The sequence below is a fragment of the Mustela nivalis genome, assembly GCF_964662115.1.
Source record: "Mustela nivalis genome assembly, chromosome: 5".
Taxonomy (NCBI): Eukaryota; Metazoa; Chordata; class Mammalia; order Carnivora; family Mustelidae; genus Mustela; species Mustela nivalis.
In genome coordinates this window covers 145,269,585-145,293,735 of record NC_139024.1, presented here as the reverse complement: position 1 = coordinate 145,293,735, position 24,151 = coordinate 145,269,585, and the positions used below count along the sequence as shown (strand labels likewise).

At 47.6% G+C, this 24,151-nt stretch overlaps 1 protein-coding gene across 2 annotated transcripts; it reads right to left on the bottom strand.

Annotated features, from left to right (window-relative positions):
- Positions 1–1,701: 1,701 nt before the first annotated feature.
- On the bottom strand, positions 1,702–20,222 carry CD83 (CD83 molecule). 2 transcript variants are annotated; one of them, XM_082730243.1, is made up of 5 exons: positions 20,019–20,222; positions 19,787–19,902; positions 6,536–6,746; positions 4,134–4,240; positions 1,702–2,875 (listed from the first exon to the last, which is right to left on the bottom strand). In XM_082730243.1, the coding sequence occupies exons 1-5, from the start codon at positions 20,053–20,055 to the stop codon at positions 2,750–2,752; spliced, it is 597 nt and encodes a 198-aa protein (XP_082586369.1). In that variant the 5' UTR covers positions 20,056–20,222; the 3' UTR covers positions 1,702–2,749. The 2 variants fall into 2 exon arrangements, with proteins under 2 accessions (XP_082586369.1, XP_082586368.1); XM_082730242.1 differs by having other exon boundaries at positions 1,702–2,878; positions 20,019–20,218.
- Between the last annotated feature and the right edge of the window lie 3,929 nt (positions 20,223–24,151).

Below are 24,151 nucleotides of genomic sequence, written 5' to 3'. Positions count from 1 at the left end.
GAATACAGCTTTCCCCGGCAGTAGAGACAAAGAACAAGTATGGTCCATGATCATCTTCTTTCTCCATCAAGGCAGTTCACCCTCCTTGATAAATTCTGCCCTACTCCCCTTACCCTACTGTCTCTTACACACACACACACACACATACACACACACACACATCTTTTCTCATTCCCAATACTAGGTGCCAAACATTGAGTCTGATTTCAAATCTCCATCATGCTTTCCACTGGAGTCAGCTCAAGCTAATGAAGGGCAGCCCCCCTCCCTGGTCTTTCCTGAACTATAATCCCAGTGGCCACGAAGCATTCACTGTGTATTCATCCACTGAAAGCAACACGACTCCCAGGCCAATTCCTTGCTTTGTACAAAATCACTTTGTCTGTCCAAGGTTCCTACTCACTGCTACCTTCTCAGCTGCCTTTTTGTTCTTTCTTGTTCTGACATTACTCTAAGGTGGACTATTTGTCAACACCTGGGCTCAGCTTTTAGACATATTACTTCATTTAATCCTCACAGCAAACTTCTCAGGCAGATGCTGTTCTTATTCTTAAAGATCTGATCTGAGGCTCAGACAGGGGAGTTCATGGCCCAGAGTTTCACCAGTACGACACGTAACTGTTGAAGCTGGGCTTCAAACCCGGCTGAGCAGAGAGTTCCTGATTACTAGGCCAGGGGTCTCCCCAGCACTTCTGGAAAAGCATTTAAGAATGGACCTGATTCCTCTGAAAGGGAATCTACAGCTTCTACAGACGTTTTATGAGCATTCATCTTTATAAAGAGCCATTTTCCAAAAAGGATTCACCTATGATACTTTTACAACTATTATAGCCACTCGTGCTAGACTGTTCTTACCATTTTGAGGGTAATGGACCTATTTGCAAATCTTGAGTGAAACCCCAGGAATCCTAGGTGTGGGGCCCCTGACTGACCACAGTAAGGGGTCTGAAGTCAAGACCCTCCTTCTTTCCATCCCCCAGCCCTCACCAGCAGTCACGCATGTGGTCCAGCTGACGGTAGACATCCTGGTGGCAAGGCAGCTAGAAGATGGATATTCCGGGCATCTTTGGGCACAAGGGGGTGCTGTTTCCTAGGGGTCTGCCAGCCGTAACCGCCCTCCCACTCAGAGGCAGTGCTCAGCCACTGTTCCATCTCCAGAATTTCATCTTGAGTTCTAGTTCTCAAACTAGTTTATAGACATCCGATCACTGATCCCAACGTTTTAGGAGTAGTTGGAAATCCAAAAAAGAAAAACACTCCCTATTCACATGCAGTCACTTCATGACATGAAGGGTATGACAAAGAAACAAGAACACAGAATTATCTCGGCTTCCCTCTGACCCCCTAATATCAGTGTGGGCTGTGCACATGCTACTAATGGGATAAGATCTCTTTGGAAAGCAAACTGGGAAAGGGCCAAGTTTGATAAAAGAAATGCAGCAACTGTCAAAATGTCAATGCAACATTTTGTGGACTCCCTTCTCCCCATGGCCCAGGGGTTCCTGGGCGTCCATATCTTAGAGTACTATTGGCTGCTGTGTCACTGACCTGGCCTCCTCACTTCCCCAAAATAACTCACAGAAGACTATGGAAAAATCTTATTTGTGGCCTTCTTTGTTCGGAATGCTGGAAAACATGAAAAGTGAAAGCTATTTTCTCGTGCCCAGAAGACCACTGTAATAACAAGGATAATGACCCAAGGGAGTTTCAAATTTTTATAGTGCTTTATGCTTTTCCAAAGCATTTTCACATACATTATTGCAATCAACTCGGACAACAACCTTTCGGTTTACAGCTGAGAAAGGAGAAGTCATGAGGACCCTGTTCAAGATCATACAGACAGGTAGTGAGACAACCGGGGCTAGAAGCCAGATTGCATGACTGGGCCAACATCTCCAGCTGGTCATCACCTATCCGGCTGTCCCGTGGTCATGCCCTCTGACTTCTCCAACCTCTCACTCATATGCTACCTCCATACTGAGGTCACTTGTCCGTCAGCCCTGACACCTGACTATACATGTCGATTCCAAAAGGAGAACAAAAGACAAATCCTTCTTTGACGGGTATCTATGGCTATAAAAATAAACATAGCACTCTTCTTTATTGCTCCTTTATGGGTGTCTTTCCCAGACGAAAAGGCCCCATTTGAGAACAGTTCATCAACTTGTTATTTCTATGAACACACAATACTCCTTCGTAATAGCAGAGCCTTCACACTGGGAAATTGTTTGCTAAATGTTCCCCACTGTCTCACAGTTTGGCTGTCGATTTCTCCCAGATATAAACCATCTGGGCTGGTGCAAGAAAACACAGCAAATTTAAAGAGATGTTTCCCAGATGTGCAGAGGACAGCGGTCCTGACAAGTCTGTCACAGGGCCGGCTCCAGGCATCCGTATTTCCCAAGATCCCTTTCCAACTGCGTCTCACCATAGCTTGTACACGACTGAAAAGAGTTCCAAGAGGTTGACCAGATAGCTGAGGAACATGCTAGGGAAGGTAGCTGCGGAGCTGCAGAACCGGGAACTTCCTGCAGGTGGCCCCATACTACGTAGTTACATAATAGTTTCTGAAGTCCTGCTCACAAAATAAGTGGGCTAGGATCCGCTGTCAAGGGTTTCAGAAGGACATCCTTCCCAGGCAGGATGCTTCCTTCCGTGTGGGGCTCATTCTTCTCTCGTCATGAGGGACGTCCCGGCGTACCATTGAGCCTTCTTCGACTTTAGGAAATATAACGGGCAGAAATCCTGCTCATACCGTTTCGGTCTTGGGAAGAGTCACTGGCTCCAGATGTTTCTTTGGGGAGGTTACTGGGAGAAATGCTCGTTCCATGACAGGCTTAGAAAAATCTGGGAAAATACTCTGTTGTTGTGCAAACTTCTAAAAAATAAAAGGTAAGTTGAGAGATGAATCATCGGGAAAATGCATCGTTCCCTAAGAGTGGGCTCGCCAGCTCACTCTGGCAGCCTCGTTCAGTCTACAAGTGGGCTCCTACTGTTTCACTGGCAACTCCAAACTGACCACAAGATCCCCTGACTACAGACTGAGGCCATTTTCAGCCCCTACGGTTAGTTATCTTCAGCGAAAATCGGTGCCCACCGAGACAGGAATTTGCCTGCAAAAAACTAAAGTCACTCAATTTTAAAATTTGCACTCCAGTAATTCTAACTATCTTGTGCACAAATAACTCTAACAATCAAATCATAAGCTCCTTGAGAGCAAGAGCTATGTCCTATAACTTTTTTATGTCCCCTATCAGTGCCTAGCTTAATGCCTGTATACAGTAGGTGCTTACTGGATTGGCTGATGTCCAAAATAGCACCCAAGAGATGACTTCATGGCTAGAGAGGCAAGGAAGTGAATAGTGGGGGCCAGTGAGTGACAAGAACTGGCCCAGGGATAGCTCTTGGGTGAGCTCTGTCCTGGTCCCCAAGTAGCCAGTCCTTCCTGACACTGTTGTGATCTATGGGACAGAGCACTTCCTAGTGGGCCCGGCCCAGAGCTGGCCTTGCTCCCCTACAACTCTGGTCAATCCAGGTGCGTAGCCATGTGGAAAAAGGGTCAGGGTCTTGAAGCTGGAGAGCCTGCTACTAACGGTTCAAGGGCATGTCAAGGACACTTAAGCACTAGCCAGCCATCTTTCACACCAGGACACTCCCTGTACACCCCACTACCCTGGCTTCTCGAGGTTAATTCTCAAAGAGTGGGTGGAAGGTCTGAAAATAGAAGAGAACCCGCTTGGAGGAAGCAGTTCAAGGTCAGGAGAAGGAAACTAGTCTACTAGTCTACCGTGACTGCCCAGGATCACTAGCCTATGGCAAGAGTGCTGCCTTTGCCCCGGGATGGTGGAAGGCTGCCGCTGCACTGACCACCACTGTTCCCACCAGGGCCTTCTCAAACCTGCCTCACACGCCTTGCTTTGTTTTCTCCTCATGGTGCTCTGCGCAGGGCGAGCGGATGGAAAACGAACCCAGCGCTTCCCACAGTGACCTCACAGTGCGGGCGCCTTGGCAGGTGCAGGGTTCAGAGAACATCTCTCACCACCATTAAATGATCCACAGTCTACAGCATATATTCGGATTGGTGCCCCAGCCTGTCTTTCCATCATCATCGGAGTTTTTAAAAAGATACTTACACAAGTGAAAATAATGAGTGTTAAGTAGAAGACGACCAGCGCCAACAGCAGCACGATCTCAGCTCGGTATTTCTGAAAAGTGTCCACTTCGCGTTCCTTAGGGCACCCTTAAACAAAACATGAGTAAAACGTGAGGCCGTTGAACAGGACTTTCTGACCATGATGAAAAGCTGAGAATGCTTCACACTGGCTTTCTGCGAGCCCTGCTTGTCTCCCACTCCCAACCTCACGCCGGCGCCGTCGGGAAGAAGAGCGCGAGCGACAGCAGTGACAGCGATGACCGTGGCGGCTGGCGCTCGCTCGTGCCTGTGCCTGGCTGAGTGCAACGGGCCTGGCCTACGGATCTCACTCGAGCTTTGGAGGCAGGTGGGAGCATCTCTATCTTACAGACAGAAGGGCAGGGCTTCAGAGAGGCTGAGGCAGTGAGGCAGGTGGCAGGCCCGGGAGTCCGGGCCAGACTGGCCCCGCTGCCCATCTGCCTCCATTTCAGAGGCCGGGCCTCTCCTGGCTTGTCTGATGTCTTCGCACCGGATGCCGCACCCTTTGTGAAGCTCTGTGTGATCTATCTAGCTTCTTCGGTGCTGTGGGGAATGCTAGGTGTTCTGCCATCGGGAGGACCAGGGGATGAAGGAACAAGGCGGGCGAGCTGCCCGGCTGGTGACAGAGTCAGCACGTTTCTGTAGAATCGTGAGACTCCTCAGCCAAGGCCAGCAGCCAAGGTGAGCCAAGGGGCTCCCCGGGGACTGCCAAAGGCTGTGGCTGCAGCCCTTGGGGATGCCAAGGGGTCGGCAGGAGCAGCCAGACCTTCTGCCCAGGAGGAGACGTGGACGGGACAGCCTCTCCTCACTCAGACGTGACAGCCAATGTGTGCTGAATCTGCTGGAAGGCCCAGGCAGGGGCCGGTGGAGTGCAGGTGATGGGGGGGGTCCTCCCCCACGGCCAGGGGTTGCTGGCCACCCCTAAGGCTGGATTCAACATCTCATAAGCGGCAATAGAGGTGGGATCTCACCAGGGTCTGAGACTAAAGAAAAGAAAGGTAGAGAGCCATCATCTTAATGGTGCCTAACCTTTATCTGGCACTCAGTGCATCCAGGCATGGGACAAATCATTTGAGTACAATATCACCTTCCACCATAAGAGCATGTTGGAGAGGGGAGGGCCCCCGTTTTAGGGATGAGAGGACTGTGTTTGGCCCAAGGTCACATACTAATGAGCAGCCCTGCTCCTAACAGAACCAGATCCAAGGGACACACCAGCTAAGCTGCAGGCAACACAGCCGTCGGGAGAGGAGAGCAGAGGAAAGCAGCTGTTTTCTGTTTCTCTGGGCTCCGCGCACCACAGGACAGGCCTCCTCTCTCTGCTCTCCCTCGGGCACTCGTGGGACCATGAATATTCCCGCGCAGCCCACGGTGTAACGGCCACCGCAGAGACCAGCCCAGCGCGGGTCGTGTTAGAGGTAGCAGATGCATGAAGGTCAACAGAGCAGCATAATGGGCTCGAGACTGAGAAGGGCATAAGGAGAGAGTGTGTGTGTGTTTGTGTGAGAGAGAGAGAGATAGAGAGAGAGAGAGAGACCATGAACCAAATCCAAACACTGAGCCCTACACAGCAATCCTGTTCTTGTGGAAAAAAGGAATATCCTCTTGAGTCAGATTCCTTTCACATTCCTAATAAAAGGGAAAAGTTATTATGGTGCAAAAAATCAGGAAACTCTATGACAACAGCATGTTTCTCACTTCAGGCCTCCACCCCTAATAAGCGCTGGGCAAAAGTCAGATGCGAGGCATATTTTAAGCTCCATAAAGAAAAAGTATGGGAAAAAAATCCAAAGAGACAATCCTTGTCCCGGAGCTCCAGTCTTGGTGTTACCGCATAGAGCGAAAATGTGCGCTCTGTCCCTGGAACGTTTTTTCCCCACGTGTCCTTTTTCTTTGGCCCTAGGTGAGGTGTGGGGCAAAGTCATGACGATAAAGGGGAGGGAAAGGCTGTTCTCGTGGTAAAAAGGTGGCAACAAGACACAGCCCTCTTAGGCCAGGTTAGAAAGGCCCGAAAGGTAGAACATAGCCGCCTGATGCATTCAGGACTACACGGTTTTTCTGTCCTCCAAAAACTAGTCTTGGATACTTCCAATTGGCTCCAAAGGGCTCTTGTAGGGATACACAACACCCGGGTTCATGGTTTGGCTACATTTGGTATCTATCTATCCGACTAGGGTAGATCTGTCTTTAGAAGGAAGGAGGGAGCAGAAAAGGTGATGACCTTCTCGTAGGAGAATTTAGCTTTCAGCCATGGATGCAACCCAAAGCTCCCAGTCAGACTCCAGTCGGGAGGATGGGTTTTAGGACCTCCTGCAAGTGCCCATGTGTTTTGCAAGGAGGACACAGGGGCAGCAGGTCACTCACCTGTCACTTTCAAGGTCACGGTGCCGCTTTGGTTTCTCTGCCCATCCAGCTCCTCCACCGTGCACCTGTACGTCCCCGCGTGACAGCGGCTAGTGTTCTGGATCTTCAAGTAGAGTCCTTCCCCGGAGGCTTCTAAGGAGGCTTCTTTCTGCGGGTGGGACCGCAGACCCTCCTGGAGCACCTCCATCCGCTCCTGGCCGCCCTCCGTCAGCTGTCGAGAAAGAGTCACATTTCATCACACTGTGACACAGCCTGCACACTCGCCCCACGCCCCCACCACCATCAGGTTCTGCCTCCTGTTTTCATAACAGTCATCCTCAGCTAGTTTCTTTTTTTTTAAAAAAAAAAAAACAAAATATTATGCATGTGTGGCCTTCGGGGGAGGAGGAGAAAAATCTATGAAAATTCTTTCAGGCTCTATCTTTGCTGGGACAGGGTGAGGCCTGCCTTTGGTGATTCCGTGTAACCCAGCTTCCAGCCTCCCCGAAGGACAGAGCAGCGCCGGGGACAAGAAGGACCACCGGACAAGGGTGACGAGCAGAAGCGCATGAATCACTCTGAGTCCCATTTCGCGGCCGACGGCTCTGTCTGAAACGTTCTCTTGTTTCCTTCCAATGCCAGCTCCCCCCACTGAATGACTCCTAGCATCTCGGCCCTTCATCTAAATGTTCCCAAGGGGGCGCGGCTCAGCGGATAGCACGGGGCACCTGAGCCAGGCCTCCTAGAAATGGACACTGCGTTCTTCCAACCGTGGTGTGCGCGGGGCCCCCGCGGGACATCACGGGGGACACGGTGCTGAGCCTCCAGTGGGGCACGAGGGCGCGGCCGCCACCCCGTGTGCAGATGGGCCATGTCAGATGGCGCGGCTCACACCAGGACGCACGTGGAAAGACCCTGACCGCCGCGATCACCGTCCCCGCCCAGAGAGGCCGACCAGTCCAGCCCCACTGATGGGGCGGCCTCCCTCCCTGAACTGTCTCCGCAGTCCGGTGGGTGGCGTCTTTGCATCTTCTGTTACTTGCAAGGTTAGGCGACCACCCCATTCCCCCATGGAGAGTTTGCGTTTCCCGGATGAGCTTGCCCACCGCTCCCCCACGGAAAAGTTTTCAAGCTTCCAAAACTGATGGACACAAACGGGAAGGCAGTCACTGTTGTCCGCGCTCAGGGGGGCACCCCGCCCTGGGTCCGATGGCTGGGGCCAGCATGGAGCCTGCGCCTCGGTGGCACTCCTTCCCTGTCCCAGTGCTGGGACAGCGCCCTAAGCCACCTCCGGGAAAGACCTGGGGGTCAGCAGCGTTCCCTGCCCTGCGTCACACGCCTTTCCCTGTGTGTCACCTGCACCGGGAGCCTGCGGCTCCTTTCCCGCTGGCCGCCGGGGAGCCAGTGCGGGGACCGCAGGGGCCAAGGAATCAGGCAGGGCCCGGGGAGGCAGGGGCTGCGCGGGAAAGGGCACGCACGCATCCCTGCACGCACGCTCTACACACCCACTACACATGCGGCACACGCACCACACACTACTGACCACACATGCGCCACACACTACACACTACACACATGCCATATGCGGCACACACTACACACACGCTGTACACACACTACACACTACACACAGGCCTCATACACATCACATACTACACACTATACACACTCTGTACACACGCCACACACTACACTACAAACATGCTGCAGACACTACATATACGCATTCAGCCCCACAATACACACACACTGCACACACACAGATATGACACACACAGCACATACACAACACACGCACTACACATGCACTTCACACACCACACACATTACACCCACACACACTGCACACACAATACACACACTATACAAAGTATGCACATAATACACATACATACACACAGCACACATGTGCTACACACACACCACACACTCCCCACACGCTCGCTGGCTTCCACTGCATTCACTAAGCGAGGGGACGCACCTGGAGGCAGACAGAAAGCCCGGCTGCAGGCTCGTTAGCATGCTGGGGAGCGGGCTGCAGGGACATCTGGTGGCAGATTTACCGCTCCCGCAAGAAACCCGCTCCATTCACTGCCCCCTCACAGGCCGAGACGAACGGCTCTGCTCAAGCAGAGTCTCTGGAAGTAAATCCCACTTCTTGACGGTTCTTCCTGTGTTGAAAGACTCCTCCCTAAATCATCAAGGGTCTGTAGACCGGGGCCTTCAGATGATCAAAAATAAGGCAAAATACAAGGGGTGCCCAAGGAAACTCAAGGGGAATTCAAGCCACATAACTGATTCTGGAATACATCGACTTGAGCCCAGTTTTTCTCTTTTCAAGCCTAATTAAACCACAAACTACAGCCTCATCGTGTACTCACGCCTGCCCCGTCCCCCGCGCCTGGCAGAGGGGTTTCCTCCTACCAGGCCTTTGAGGGGCAGGTGCCCAGGACCCTCCAGGGACCATGTGTCCCGAGAGCTGCCCTCACCCCTCCACACCACCACTTTGAAGGAACACAGCCCCGTCTCTGCAGCGTCCATGTCTCCCCTACCCTTATTTTCTGAATTAACCTCCAAAGGCATCAGCTCAATTTATTTCTGATAGATTTCCCCAGACCCTGTCTTGCTAGAAATCCTGCATCTGAAACAACAGAAACTTGGTCGCAACAATCATTTTGAGATTATCTCCGGTTTTCTCCTTGGGAGCCTCCGGTCTCATCCAGGGACCCCTCCCTCAAATCAGAAAGAACCATCTGAAAGTCAAGACCAACACCGCGGAGCCCTCTGGAGGAGGAGGAAACAAACCATTGTGGTTATTTACAGAAAGGTGGCCCTGTGATCCTGCTGCTGCTAAACCCGGCTGGAGCGAGTGTGTGCAAGTGATCAGAACGGCCTGGCGGTGGCCTTCCGCCTACCTGCAGAAAATAATTCACTTTAAAAATCAGCAGTAACAACAGCGAAGGCGTTTATTCGATGGTCAGATTTCCACGGGGCCTGCGGCAAAACCTCCAGGGGGCCTCTAGTGATTTTCAAAGGGCAGAACTAAGGCCGAGTGAGAGCATGAGAAAGGCAGAAGAAAGAAGAAGGGAAAAGACAAAACAAAGAACCCCAAAGCAACCTGCAGAATTTTGATTTACTGACCCATCACAGCCACCCGAGGGGTCATGGCAAAATAACTCTCCTGGGGCCATCTTCCAATAGCCTCTTCCTGGGTCTTCCTGAATGACCCAGAAAACTGAGCAGACGAAGGGCTGAACATGGGAACTCCTGTCAAAGGCACAAGCAGCGGTCTTTGCCTGATGACCAATATAGCAAAAGGAGCCTTCCGGGCACCTGGAAATGTTTCAGAACACTCCCTCTCGCTTCAGGCTGTAGGTACACACAACGCCTCGTCCCCCATCTTTATGCCATTTCAAGACAGATCTTCTCACGTGACTCCATCTGGGGATTCTGGGATTTGCCTACAGCTGCAAAAATAGTTGTGGATTTTATGTTCACATTGTATGCTCAAAAAGCAAGCAGGTACCAGCAATACCAAGAGACTTTTTATCCAAAAGTTCAAATCATTAACTTCAGTTCTGTGACCAAGCGGCTACCAGCGGAGTCCACTGTGGCAAAAGCAGCACCGCTCAAGAACCAGAGAATTTCAGAAAGAGGGAAACAAAGCAACCAGCGAAGGGGCCATCCTCAACTTGGCTTTGTTTTAGGAGTTCTTATAAACATCTGAGCTGACTCAAAATCAACCACTGGCAAAGAACGGCTCTTTAAACGTTCCAAATCCAAACGCGTTTCATTGCTTCTCCGCAAAAGCATTTTAGGAAATAGTAATTTATAACAAAAGGAACCCTCGGATTCATTCACAGCCAAGCATAATTGATGGGGACTATTTAATGCGTACTTTACAAAGCTAATATTGTAGTGTGCTAAACCACAACACGATTTGGGCAAATTAATTCCTCAAAACAGTCATCCCAATTATATTTTAAAAATCCACGCTCCTTGCACTAACTCTTATGCTGACAATTCTATATTTTTTATTGGATTAGAGAAGGGTAAAGTACAAGATAATTCATTTTCAGAAAGCCAAGGGACATTTGATTTGTCTCAAGGCCCTCGGTGTGCTTAAATAATTTGAGTAACATATTCTTTCTCTAAAATGGAGATTTTACCTTAAGGAAACCACAAGGCCCAAATTAAATAAACTCTTTAATTTGACGAATACTAAAGGAAACAAATACAAGTATTAATTTTAAGGGCATGTGAATTAAGTGTTTATTTTCATAGGACAAATTTAAACTAGAATAAAAGAAATCAAATAAAGAATTAATATGTTGGAAGTTGAACTGATATTTCAGTCAAAAATCTTATTACTGTGAAAAGTTATTTTTTCAGTTTAAATAATTTTATCCAATTACCATATTTGAATATAAGAGAGCAAATAGGCCCGTGCCTGCTGCAAAGAGAGAATTTTGATCACAAATCTGGAATTCAAATTTATCATACATGAGATCTGTTAAGAATGTGATAGAAAACTAAAAGAAAAGGAAGAGAGCTTTTTGAGAAGCAAAATGTGTGTGCTTCTATATGCATTTAAATATTTAATCCAATAATTTGATTAAATGTATTTAAAGGTATGGACTTTATGTATTTAAAGGTGGTATGAAAGTAATCTGATATATTCCAATCACATTGAACAGCTTTTTCCTTATTGCATTTCTCATGCACTAACTTTCATGTACCTTGGTTTCTAACTCAATTAAAGTGCCAATATAATCCTCATTCATCATAAAAACAGCTCTTTATAACGTGCAAAATAGTTTGGCTCGGAGGTTGATGTCATAATGAGGGCAGAATGTATGCACATTAACATCGTTTTTTTCTAAGTGTAGTTTTATTGGAAAAATGATTTTCCACTTTGAAATTTACTGGGTCTAACAGACAGAGCTGAATTGATGGCTGCTAAGAGAGTTCTGCGTATGGCAGAGACAACAAAATTAAGAGCACAGGCTTTGGAGTCGAACAGACCTGGAAGCAGAGCCCAGCCCCACCGAAGCTCACTCTGCTCTTGGACAACTGACCCGGCGGCTCCTGTCTGCTCTGGGGACACAGTGGTCATTCTAACTCACCAGGGCAGCGTGAAGACGCCCGCGATGATGGACGTATGTCGTAGAACTGTCCATCAGCCCTGCAGCCATCTGTCCATCACACAGAGAGCCCTAAACGTGTTAGCACTCTCTCTCCTTTTCCCAGCCCACATTTCATTCAGCATTCTCAATAGCTCCTGGCACACTGGAATTATTCAAAAGGCATTTGCCAAGTGAACAGGCGACGTTTAGAGAAAATGAGGGAGTTACAAGGGCACTGGCTTTGGAATCAAAGGCCCAGTGTGCAGATTCGTGGTCCATGAGCTGGGTCGTCTTCAGTATAGCACCTCATCTCTGAGTCTCACATCCCCACCTGAGACTCTCTTACTTGCTACGGGAAGCTATTTTAAGTATCCAAAGCGAAAACATATGAAAGTGCTTTACAAGGGTAACACTGGTTGTAGAAGTTGTTCTATCTGATAGCTTTCCACTCTATCCATGCTCTCCATCATTCTTTACTGCCGATTACTTCCTGTTTCCTCCCTGAAAAAGTTGTCCTAGAAGTCCCAACCTCTGCTCAAAAGAGAAATTGTTTTTCAACCCATGATGCATCCAAGATATCTACAACGTTCTGAATTTGCTAAAGCATCATGGTAATAAAGGCGGCAAAATCTTTTGAAACTGGGACTTGCCCTTTTGTTGTTCACGCCAAGCATCCCTTCTTCCATCTGCAACTTCTGGGTCCTGCGGGGCCTGGAAGGGGCAGTCTTATGAGCACTGATTCAAAGCCTTCCGAGCTCTCGACACCTGGTTCTAGAGGAGGCACATGTAACTTCAGCCCTGACATCTGGTACCAGAGAGACCGGCTCCGAGGGCCATGTGACCCAATCAAAGCCACTTAAATATAATCAGACATTTGCTGAAATATGAGAAGAGAGGCACAATATTTTCCTTTGCACGTGACCCTGAGAGAGTCCGCAAGACTGCGGTTACCAGCCACTGTCTCCTGGCCATGTGGACGGAGGCTGATGACAAAACCACTATGAAGAAAGGAAGAGTTGAGGGACAGAAAGACACCAAGCCCTGGAGATAGTCACGAACCTCTAAATCCAGCTGGATTTGTTGCCGACCCTGCCATAACGAAGTGCAACACTGATCCCCTTGAAATAACAGAAATGTATTTTCTCGGCACCCTCGTGCACAGTTGGTGGGAATGCAAACTTGTGCAGCCACCGTGGAAAACAGTACAGAGATGCCTCGAGAAATTAAACATAGAGCTACCCTATGATCCAGTGATTCCACTACTGGGTAGGTACCCAAAGAAGATGAAAAGACTAATTTGAAGAGATGTATGCCTCCTTATGTTTACTATAGCATTGTTTACAATAGCCAAACTACGGAGGCAGCCCTACCATCCACTGATGGATGAATGAATAAAGCAGATATGGGGTGTGTGTGTGTGTGTGTGTGTGTGTGCACGCGTGCACGCGTGCGTGTGCACATATACACATACATACAAACACGCACAATGGAATATTATCAACCATAAAAAAGAATGAGATCTTACCATTTGCAACAATGTGGATGGAGCTAGAGAGTATTATGCTAAGTGAAATAAGTCAATCAGAGAAAGATGAATACCATACGATTTCACTTAGAAGTGGAATTTAAGAAACAAAATGAATGAACAAAGGAAAAAAAAAAAGACAAACAAAAAAATCAGACTTAACTCTAGAGAACAAACTGATGGTGACCAGAGGAAAGGCGGGTGGGGGATGGGCGAATTAGATGCAGGGGATGAAGAACGCTGAGTCACGTACAGAACTGTTGGATTGTTATACGGTACATGAGAAACTAACATAACACCGTGGGATAGCTATACTGGAATTAAATTTTTTTTAATAAAATTTTAAAAAATAAATGTGTTTTCTCACAGTTCTGGAGGCCAAAAACCCAGAAGCGAGGGGCTGGCAGGGCCACGCTCTCTCTGAAGTGTCCAGGGGAAAATCTGCTTCATGCCCCATTCCTGAAGCTTCTGGTGTTTGCCAGACATCCTTGTCATTCCTTGGCTTTTGTGGACGCATCCCGCCAGTCTCTGCCTCTGCCTTCATACGGTGTTCTCCCCGTGTGTCTATGTCGGTAGCTCTGTTTTCTCTTCTTACAAGGATACCAGGCATTGGATTAGGACCCACCCTAGATACTCAGTATAACCTCGCTTTAAATTGATAACTTTTTAATTGATGACTTCTGCAAAGACCCTATTTCCGTATAAGGTTACATTTGCAGATACCGGAGATAATTTTCCTGTGGGACACAATTCAATTTCAAGTGTGAATTACAGTTTTAAAGTTGTTTTTTTTTTTTTCCATTTCAACTATATAAACCAATATATTCCCTTTACATGGAACAAGTTTGACTGGATCACAACACTTCGCAACTGAAAAGGGTTCTCACTGATAGGGACACCTCAAACTGCCCCATAAATTAATGTGACATGGAGGGAGGTCTCTCCACATGGCTTCAGCCTGTAGACCAGTCCCTTGTCCCCTGAACTCAAATACGTGCCTCTCCTCCAGACCTAATCCGATTCAGAACCCTTGTGCTCCAGAACTGGCCCAGAGTATCTGATTATGAATTGCTTATGGCAACTGGTACCCTGTTTTTCTCGAGGGCTTTCCCCACCCAGACCTATAATCCTAATGAACTACCCCCTCTTCTGGAATCTCTTGTCTCCTAGAGATTTGGGACAAGAACACGCAGTAGACTGGTTGCGGTTCCACAAAACGCCAGGTGATAGAAATAAGCCTTGGGTTCCCAAGTCCGAAGATTATGCAAACAATTTCAGATGAAGAAACCCTTTTTAAGGTAATGAATCCCTTTTTAGCCCTGCTCTACACTAAACCTTCCCTTACATCACTGAGACCTTCTCCTAACTTCCTCTTCTTTGTGTAGTGACATAACCAAATACAGAAGTAAGATAATACTGTTTCTCACATGACCTAGGTTCCCCCTTTTACTCATGGAAAACAAGGTTTTGATTTCTTTGTTTAATCCCCAGCTGCCTTCTTCCTCCTACAGTAAGACCGGAGCAACTTTGCTCTGATTTGTCACATCCCCAAAATCTCAGTGATGACCTGTTCGCAGCTGGCTGAGACTTGCAGAGCCCCTCCGAGGCAGCCACGTGCTGTGTTGCCGACTCATTCATAGAATTGTGGGGACACAACAGGTAGCCAAGAAAGAAGGGAAGGCAAATCTCAGAAATGTGCCGAGGTCTCGGCTGAGTTGACCTGATTGGATTTTGCTGCAGGAGAGAACATGGTCTCCCTCTGGGACTCAGCATCTCCCAGGATGAATCCGAGTATGTCTTTCACCACAAGAGATATGCTCTTCTTTGCAAATATATGCCATTAGGTCATTCTCTTTGCTTAAAAACTTTCAACGACTCCTTGCTGCCAAAAGGAGTTCAAGCCATTATCGTTGGGCATCCGAGGTTCCTCACCACCTTCTCTGTAACATCTCCCAGCCCTCTCCTGTACAATTCTTCCTAACAGATCCTGGGCCATCCCACTGGTTCCTTAAAATGCTTGTGGGTTCCTTTTCCACTCCTTTGCTCAAGATGGTCCTCTGGCAAAAGCTCCCCGTTGATTTGAAGATGGCCAGCACGAGGGCCAGGACTTGGAATAAGTTGGGACTTTAGAAATGTTGGCTAATCCAAATGTCAATACAAGAGACTTCTGAAAACCAACTTTATAGTTCTTCATGGTTTGACCTAAGGTAAAGCCCATAAAAGCAATTCAACCAGGTCAAGTAGGTGCTAATGAGGATGGCAGAACTTTCCTTTGATGCTAACACACACATCACTTTCACATTTCAGTGTCTCAGGGCTTCTCTGTTTAAGATGAGAATGTCTCCTTCCTCTCCTAAAAACATGCTGTTCACTCTGTCTCACAGCAGATAAAATTCTAGACTCAAGGAAGTCTAGTGATCTAGTAAGTGGCACACACTGGCTCCTTCACCATCAGCATTTGTGGCCGTGTAGATTACATCTGCCCAGACGGGTCATCAACTCCAGTCTCTGCTAAGGGATTCTGCTTTTGAGGGCTTCTTGCTTTTGGGGCGCCATCACACAAGGCATTCGAGACAGAAAATACAACTACATTGAAAAGGAGATTTGCAACACACATGGAAGACAGCTTCATAACGGAGAACAAGCAAGATCTGCGTAGGGACTATCCTTGAACTTTCAAAGCTGCTTCATGCAAGCCATTAACCAGCTCTCCGCCAGCTCCGTGAAGCCTGGAGATAGTGCAGGATCTGTCCCCGCTGGGGGCCCTTCTCACTATTACAAAATCAAGACTGACCTCTGAAATCAGTCTTACTTCCCCTTTCTCCCTTCCGCTGGAAATAATCTGAAAAGGGCATTTGTCTTGTGACGCGTCTCTGTCCTCACCCCCGCAATGTCATCTCCCAGGGTGACACTACATATCCTCTTTCGTTATGCCTCAGCATAGGCTATCGGGGCTCCCAGCATGCTACAAGATGGCAGTGCACCTCTCTGATAAATAACCACTTGTTATCACTGGTGGCAAAATCACCGTGCTCAAACACCCCATCCAGTATCGTCCTCTCCCTCCAAACCTAGTGCAGTTTCTGTAAAGAGACGATGACCCCATGCTCAGCATGAAGGCCAGGAGTATGTCCTTAATGGACAGGCTTACTCCTGGCCAACGTGGGATGGCGCTGTGCCCTCTGATGCAAGAGGCTCGCAGCCAATGGGAGAGACGCTGGACCAAAGTCGGCTTACGTAATTTCTCAAAAGATCTCCCTAAACAACCGCAGTCAATTCACAACTTGAAAGGCTTAAGTCTAGTGCTGTTCTCCTGGATATATGAATTCACATTTCTATTTCATCTCAGTCATCCCCTTGCCTTAACAGGCACACGCAGGAAAGGATGACAGGAGGACCCACAGATGGGTCCCAGTTAGAAGGACACTGGTCCATGGCAAGTAAGAGTTGAGTTCACAGGAATTGGGCTATCTCTGCCCACTCCTCACTCTCCCAGGACCCCTGTGCATGTCTGTATTAAGCCTCCCCTAGCCTCTCTCACTGTGCCTTCGAAACAGAGGACAAAATGGACACTGTTTCTTCTCCCACTCGCCCTAATGTTACAAGCGCTAATTGGATGCCCTTTGTTTTGGATCTTTCCGCACAAGGCACGATAAGAAACACACAGTTTACATGGGTCCTTTGGTAATGACAAGTAATCACTGTCAATTGGATAGTGGCAGGATACCCAATGGTGGGGGAGAACTGAGTGGTACACAGTATTTTAAATTGTGAGTCATGGGGTGCCTGGGTGGCTCAGTGGGTTAAGCTTCTGCCTTTGGCTCAGGTCATGATCTCAGGGTCCTGGGATCGAACCACCCCCCAACTCAGCAGGGAGCCAGCTTCCCCCTCTCTCGCCTGCTGCTCTGCCCACTTGTGATCTCTCTCTCTCTCTCTTTCTCTGTTAAATAAATAAATAAAATCTTAAAAAATTCAAAAAAATAAATTGTGAGCCATTATAACCATAATTGTGATATGCAGAAGTCCTTGTGAGAACGTGAATCAATCTGGTAGATGGTAAAAACAAAATAAAACAACAACAAACCCCCTCCAAGGGACTCTCTGCTTCCCTTGTCCAGCTCACTGTGGACTGTGCAAAGAGATCTGATAAGCCACACTAGTGATGAGGAGGAAGGTGACATGCGCGAGGCTGGCTGTGGTCCTCAGGTTTACGGTCCTCCTCTTATAACCACCTCTTCAAGTCCACTGAAACATTATGCAAGAAAGCGATGTGGGGAAAAATGACAAGATGCTCAATCTTCTGTAAAACTAAGTATTTCAGCATTTCACCACTGACCTGATTTCCAGAATACTCTACCCACTTTTGTTGTACAAACACAATAAGCACAAAAGTATAATTACCGGGCTGGAAAAGAATAACTACCTACAGAACACGCTGAGACCTGTCAAAAAGCACTTGAAGGAACAATGCATTTCATTTTCAAGGGATCTGAAGAGTTTACTGGCATCTCGAAGCTCCCCTATCCACCACGACCTGTTCACAGTTTATCTCTTTAAAAAATAAATAAATAAATAAATAACTATGGCATGATTTTGCAATAACCCTATTCCATGAACCAACAAAAAAAAAAGAAGATGCCAAGAGACCATCATCTTTTTTTTTTTTTTTTAACAGAGTTTGAGAGACCTTCAGGGTAAATCATGCAAGAACTATGTTCAATAAACAAGCATATACATTATAGAATTACATCATCAGCTGACATCCAAGGAGAAGCCAAAGGTTAATTGCTATGGTTTACTGCAACATTCCAAACGGCCTTGTGCAAGAAGATTTACCTTGACAACTGTTGGAACTTTACAGTCTGAAATGCCACCTACTTGTTTCATGAGTACTTTTTAATTACTCCCCTGGGGATATTAATACTATTTTCTCTTTTAAATTCGTCTCAGGAGGGGATGGTGGTTTCACGTCCCCCCTCCTACTCCCCACCTTCTTTAAGATAACTAAGTCTCTGCCTGGTTAGATGAAGAACACCTTTACTTTCTTTACCTTAAGTAACTGAGATAGAAAACAGAGACATCAAGATAACACCTCTGAAAACCACCTCAGGTTGTGGAATCAGACTGCTTGGTTCAAATCCCACCCTCCAGCTCCCTTAATCAGCGGGGTAACAGTGAGCAGGGATTCCTTCACACCCTGAGACTCAGTTGCCTCATCTGTAAAATGGGCAGATGATCTCTTAAGTCCACTGGAAGGACTGAAACAGATAACAGAGGTAAAGATTCACCTCAGAGGCTGGCACAGAGGGAGGAGTCAAATAATCATGTTTTTACAATATTTCTGTTTAAGTGCTATTGTTTTTACTGCAAGAACAATTTCGGAATTGCTACATTCTCTGATCCCACTGTGAATACAGTGGAAACGAAGTGGGAATAGTCACAAACCTACTTTCCTACAGGATATGGTGCTCCAAGGCAGCAGCGCCATAGCAGGTGCCCAGAACTCACGGAGAGCCAGCCTGGATTCACGGAGCACCTTCGCAATTAGCAGGCCACCCACTGGGTGTTGTGCAGAATACAGGAACGCAATGTCGCAGCACCGTCTGGAGAAACTGACCAGCTGGTCAGGAAAACACACACACACACACACACACACACACACAGCTGACCCGAGCCGCCTTGCTAACTGGCCTGATGCAGCTGCGGATTCTTACAGCATCTTTTTTGGAGGGCAGAAGAAAAGGCCTGAGCTCTGTGGAAGGCAGCAGATGCAGGGATTTCCTCTAAGGTCAGACAATTCAATCAGAGCCCCTGATTAAGGCTGGGAGATCACATGCACTTGGCTCAAACTAGAGGTGCCCCTGTGGCCCTAATCTCATGTACTCAGGTGAGCAAAAGACCAGGGACTGCTTGGCTTGTCAAAGACTGCCAGAACCGCGCTCTTAGCATCTGAAAATGTTCCGGTTGAAAGGAGTTCTTAAAAAATGCCCCAGAGCAGCTCACTTCTCTTACGGTGAGGCCGGCCCCTTCCCAGATGACCCCCTTGCTGTGCCTCTCACCCCTAGGGGCTGCCTGCCAGAGTCCCAGGCAGCAGGACCAGCGAGGGGCCAGGAGAAGCCGCCATGGGGTTGGCTGACAGACGACCCCAGCAGGGAAACAAGCCGAAATCACAGCGGATGATCTCCTAGTCCTGTATTCCTTCCCTCTCTGCCCCAAATCCTGGGCATCACAGTCCCCAGACATGAGAAGTCAGAAATCTGGGGCCAGGCCTCCTGTCTGATATCCATATCTGCATTCTTCGCGGCCTCCGGGCCACAACCACAGGTGGCCTCCAGAATTCATCCAAATAAGAGGGTCTCTGCGCTCCCAGGGGCTTATTTGGATCCTTCATTTCAGGCCACCTTTAGGGGCAGGAAGAGGATTAGGTCCTTGGGGAACAAAAATCTAATCTAATCTAATCGCCTGCTACCAAGATGCGGAGGGGACTGGTTAAGGGAGGCATGCGGGAAGCCCCGGGAGTTGGAGGCAGTCCGGCTGGGGGCCACACACAGGGTCGCCAGCCCCAGGGAGGTGGTCCCCCTCTGCCTCCGACGAAGCCGGCCGAGCCCTCGCCGCGCTTACCTTGACCCAGAAGACTCTGTAGGGGCCCTGAGGGTCCGTGTGGACGGTGCACGGTAAGTCCGCCTCCTCGGAACAAGCCACCTTCACCTCCCGCGTCGCGGACGCCAGGCTGCAGACTGCGAGAGCGACAGAGAGAGCGGCGTGAGCCAGCGAGAGGACGGGGCTGGGGTGGGGGGGGGGAGGATCGCCGGGAGGGGATGGGAAGGGGAGCGACAGGCGTCTGGGGCCCTACCGCAGCTCAGGAGCAGGAGCCGGAGGCCGCGCGACATGGCTGGGGACTGCCGGCCTGGGGTGCGCTCCGCGGCGCCGCTGTCTTATACGCGCGTACAGGGACTTCCCCCGGGAGCCGGCCTGGGGGAATCCCCGGCGGGCGGCGGCAGCGCGGGGCGGCCAGCCCTCCCCCGCGCCTGCCTCCCGCGGGGCGCCCCCGCCCCGGCCCCGCCCCCGCGCGCGGCCCCTCCCCCGCGCGCCCCGAGTCCGCGCCGCTGCGGTGGCTGCGGGGCCGCGGCGATCGCCACCCGCGCGTGACGCGGCGCGCTTGGGCTTTGCAAAGGGCGCGGGCGCGCGTGTCGGGGCCCCGCTGACCCTCCCCGCGAGCGGGAACGAGGCCCGGCCAGGGGAGGGGGCGGTCTACTCCTGGCACGACCCCAGAGTCAGAGTGATGGCGCAGCTCCCCCAGTCGCCCGGCGTGGGGGTGGGGACGCCCGAGGTGAACTCGGGACTCTCTTCTCCGGATTCGATTGTCACCAGAGACGCCTCAGGCTTCCCGCGGAACTCCGCAAGCCTAGTACGTGGCTCCCTGCCTGCTGGCGGGGGCGATCAGGCCCAAGGAGAGCCTCTCCTGTTAAAATGAGACGCACACACGCAGACGAAAACAAAACAACGCAGCGGAAGAAAATAGAAATCACCTTCCATTCACCCACAAGTAACTTCTGTTGACTTAAGTTGTCTTGGTTTCCATGCATACATTGGTATTTTTTTTTTAATGGGACACTCTACCCACTATTTTGTAACCTACCCTCTTTTAGCTTAATATTTTGCAAGAGTTTCCACCCCACTAGAAAGTTGCAACAGCATCATGTTGTTCGCCGCAGAATATTCCATCAGGCAGTTCCACCCCAAATTGGAACCAATTAGATCGAGTGAGACATGATGGGTCTAACGTTATAGTGAGTCCAGGATCTTTGGTGGTGGGAGATGGCTTCTTCACTATTAACATTACAAACGGCGCTGTGACTGTTACAATGAACTTCTTGGAGAGAAACCTTTGCTCCCACATTGCTCGTTTTCTTTGAATGAATGCCTAGAGGAAATTGTGCTAAATCCAAAGGAATTTACAATTTCGTGAAACACTGCCAAAATTACCTTTGCGGAGGTGTTCTCAATCTCTACTCTCACCTGCAGTGTATGAGGGCGCCTGTTTCCCAACACTCTCGCCAGCATAAACTGTTGCCCTTGGAAGTAGTTACAGCAATTGACAGGGTAAGTGCCTTTCCCCCAAACTCGCCAACCTAAGTTTTTAATTGGGAAATGTTCAGACGTACAAGTGTAGAAAATGAAAGTACCAGGCACATCTGTATGCAATATATTCTTAATAAAACATCTGTGCCTTGCTAGACCCCATACCTGTTAAGCCTTTTTCCAACTTGCCACTGTGATAAACAATGTTGCCTGAAGCTGGACATGGTCAGATCCTCTGGCCAAGCAATCCCACCACCTTATTAAACATTGACACTGGGGCGCCTGGGTGGCTCAGTGGGTTAAAGCCTCTGCCTTTGGCTCAGGTCCTGGAATCAAGAGCGCCTGGGGCTCTTGGCTCAGTGGGGAACCTGCTTCCACCTCTTTCTCTCTCTGCCTGCCTCTCTGCCTACTTGTGATCTCTGTCTGTCAAATAAATAAATAAAATATTTAAAAATAAAAAAAATAAATAAACATTGACACCATGTTCTCCAAAATAAACATGCCCATTTATACTCTTCAACCGGACTTGATATCATCAGATTTTTTTCCATCTTCTCCAATCTAACGAGTATGAAATATCAGATCTTTTTTGTTTAATTTACATGACACTGATTACAGGAGAGAGGAACATCTTTTTTTATGTTTTGAAACCACTGGGTGCTGTCATTTGAGGACTGCCTCTCATATCGTTTGGCCTTTTCCATTGGAGCTGTTTATAAATTCTGGGCCAAATCCTTTCTTGGTTACAAGTGCATGCCAAGTATCTTTTCCAAGTCAAAGATTTGTGTTTTTTACTTTGTTTATGATGTCTTTAATGTAGAAGAAGGTTTTTTTTGTTTTGTTTTGTTTTGTTTTGTTTTGTTTTGTTTTTTAAATAATCTAATGTAGTCAAATGTATGGGTCTTTTCATTTATGTTTTGTGCTTCTGGTGCTGTGTTTAAGAAATCTTTTCCTATCCTGAGAACATAACAACAACCTCCTTCATTTTCTTTCAGAACATTTTCAGTCATGCTTTTTCGTAAGCATGTCTTTAATCCACTTAAATATGGTTTGATGTAGAGATTTAACTTATTTTTTCCATGTGGATAACCAGTTTTCCAGTGCTGCTTGCTAATTTTATGACCTTTTCCCCACTAACATTTCTTTTACACTTCAAAGAATTTTGTCCACTCCTATTACAACAACACCACTTTCTCTGGACTGATATTTTTTTATACTTTTATTTTATTTATACTTCTGAGTTCACTAATTCTTTGCCTCTAAGTTCTACATTTCTTTTTTAAAGCATGTGGTTGAAATTTTTCTAATCCTATACAACTGACAACTCTTTCTAATTCAGAGTTTAATTTTACATTTGTCTCAATTCTGCTGTATTGAATCTAGTTCAGTCATCTGATTTCATGTTGTATACTTAACCTGGTTTCCATCTGTTTCTTTTTTTTTCTTTCTTTCTTTCTTCCTTGCATCTGTTTAATATTGACCAATTACTTTGTATTCAATGGTGTTCTCTCAACAGGTTTGAAAGATATAGGCGTGCCTGGGTGGCTCGGATGGTTAAGTGTGTGGCTTTTGCTTTGGCTCAGGTCTTGATGTCAGATTCCAGGAGATCAAGCCCCAGGCTAAGATTGTCCCTCTCCATCTGCCCCTCCCCTCTGCTCACACAAGCCCACTCTTGCTCTTAAAAAAAAAAAAAAAAAATTGTACGTACAATTTTTCATCTGACATGATTACCTTTACATAATTTTAATAAGCAGAGTTGATTTAATAAAGTCTAAATTTAACTAATGTTACCCTACTTCTCCCCAAAATGTCTCAATAACCTCTGCCCATTCCCTGACCATTTTGACTACTGGTGGGACCAGTACCTTCATTCTGCCCTGTTTCTCTACTCTTCTTTTGCTCTTATTCTTAAATGGTCATTTACTTGTAATCTAAAAGGGATTATTATTTTCTCCTAGGGCTTTGAATATATTATGCCATTGTCCTCTGGCTTCTGTTGTTGGTGCTGTAAACTTCTGGACAATATAATACTCATTCCTTTTTAGGTAATGGTTTTTTTTCTTTTTTATCTACAAATGCTTCTAAAATCTTCCCTTTCTATTTGGCATTGTTGTATCTGGTAGAGAATGTGGTATTCTTTAACCTGCTAAGGACTGCAGCTTTCAAGAGCCCTGCAAAATTCTCTTTTATTCTCCTGGACTATTGCCTGATCTCCATTTGTTCTGCTGTTTCCTTCTGGAAACCCGATAGATGTGTACTGAACCTCCCACTGTACACCCCATATCAGTAAAGCCCTTCCCCCACGCGTCACCCCTCTTCATTCCTCTCTGCAGACCCCTGAACATTCCTCAAAACAATCTTCCCATCTATTAGTTATTTATTTGGTGATATGTAATCTTCAGTCTAACATATTAAATTTTAAATTATATATTTCTTTAAGTTTCTGAAGTTAACAGTCGACTTCTTATTTAACTCAAGTCTGGTCTTCTTTGATGGTGTCTTACTCTTTTACGGTGTTCTTTGTTACTTGTTTGGTGACTTGCATAATTTGAGGCATGTTTATTTAATAATCTACCAGACAATTACATTATCTGAAGTTCTCTGATACTGATTTTTGTTTTGGTTTGCTAACTCCTGTTTTTTATGGTTTGTTTTTTTCCTGTGTTTTGTAATTTTTAGTTGTAAATTAATCTCTAGTTGTGACTTCTCGTAGCAAAATCCTGGACGCTCTGCGTGGAGGGTGTGGACTTCCAGGGAGAGCTTATGTTTGTTTTAACCAGGTGCCCTAAAGCCGTCACCCGCCTGTGACAGCATTTCCTATTAATTTCTTGGAGGGTTGTGTGCAAGACCACTCTAGTAATATAAATTTAAATATCACATTCATGTGAGGGCAGCTCTATGGTT

What these genes read in the sequence shown, in the direction of transcription:
- CD83 (XM_082730242.1), bottom strand. Translation starts at nt 20,055, where the DNA reads ATGTCGCGCGGCCTCCGGCTCCTGCTCCTGAGCTGCG. An exon ending in GCTCCTGCTCCTGAGCTGCG is followed by an intron (nt 19,903 to 20,018) that starts GTAGGGCCCCAG and finishes TCGCTCTCGCAG; the next exon opens with TCTGCAGCCTGGCGTCCGCG. An exon ending in ACAGAGTCTTCTGGGTCAAG is followed by an intron (nt 6,747 to 19,786) that starts GTAAGCGCGGCG and finishes CTTTCTCGACAG; the next exon opens with CTGACGGAGGGCGGCCAGGA.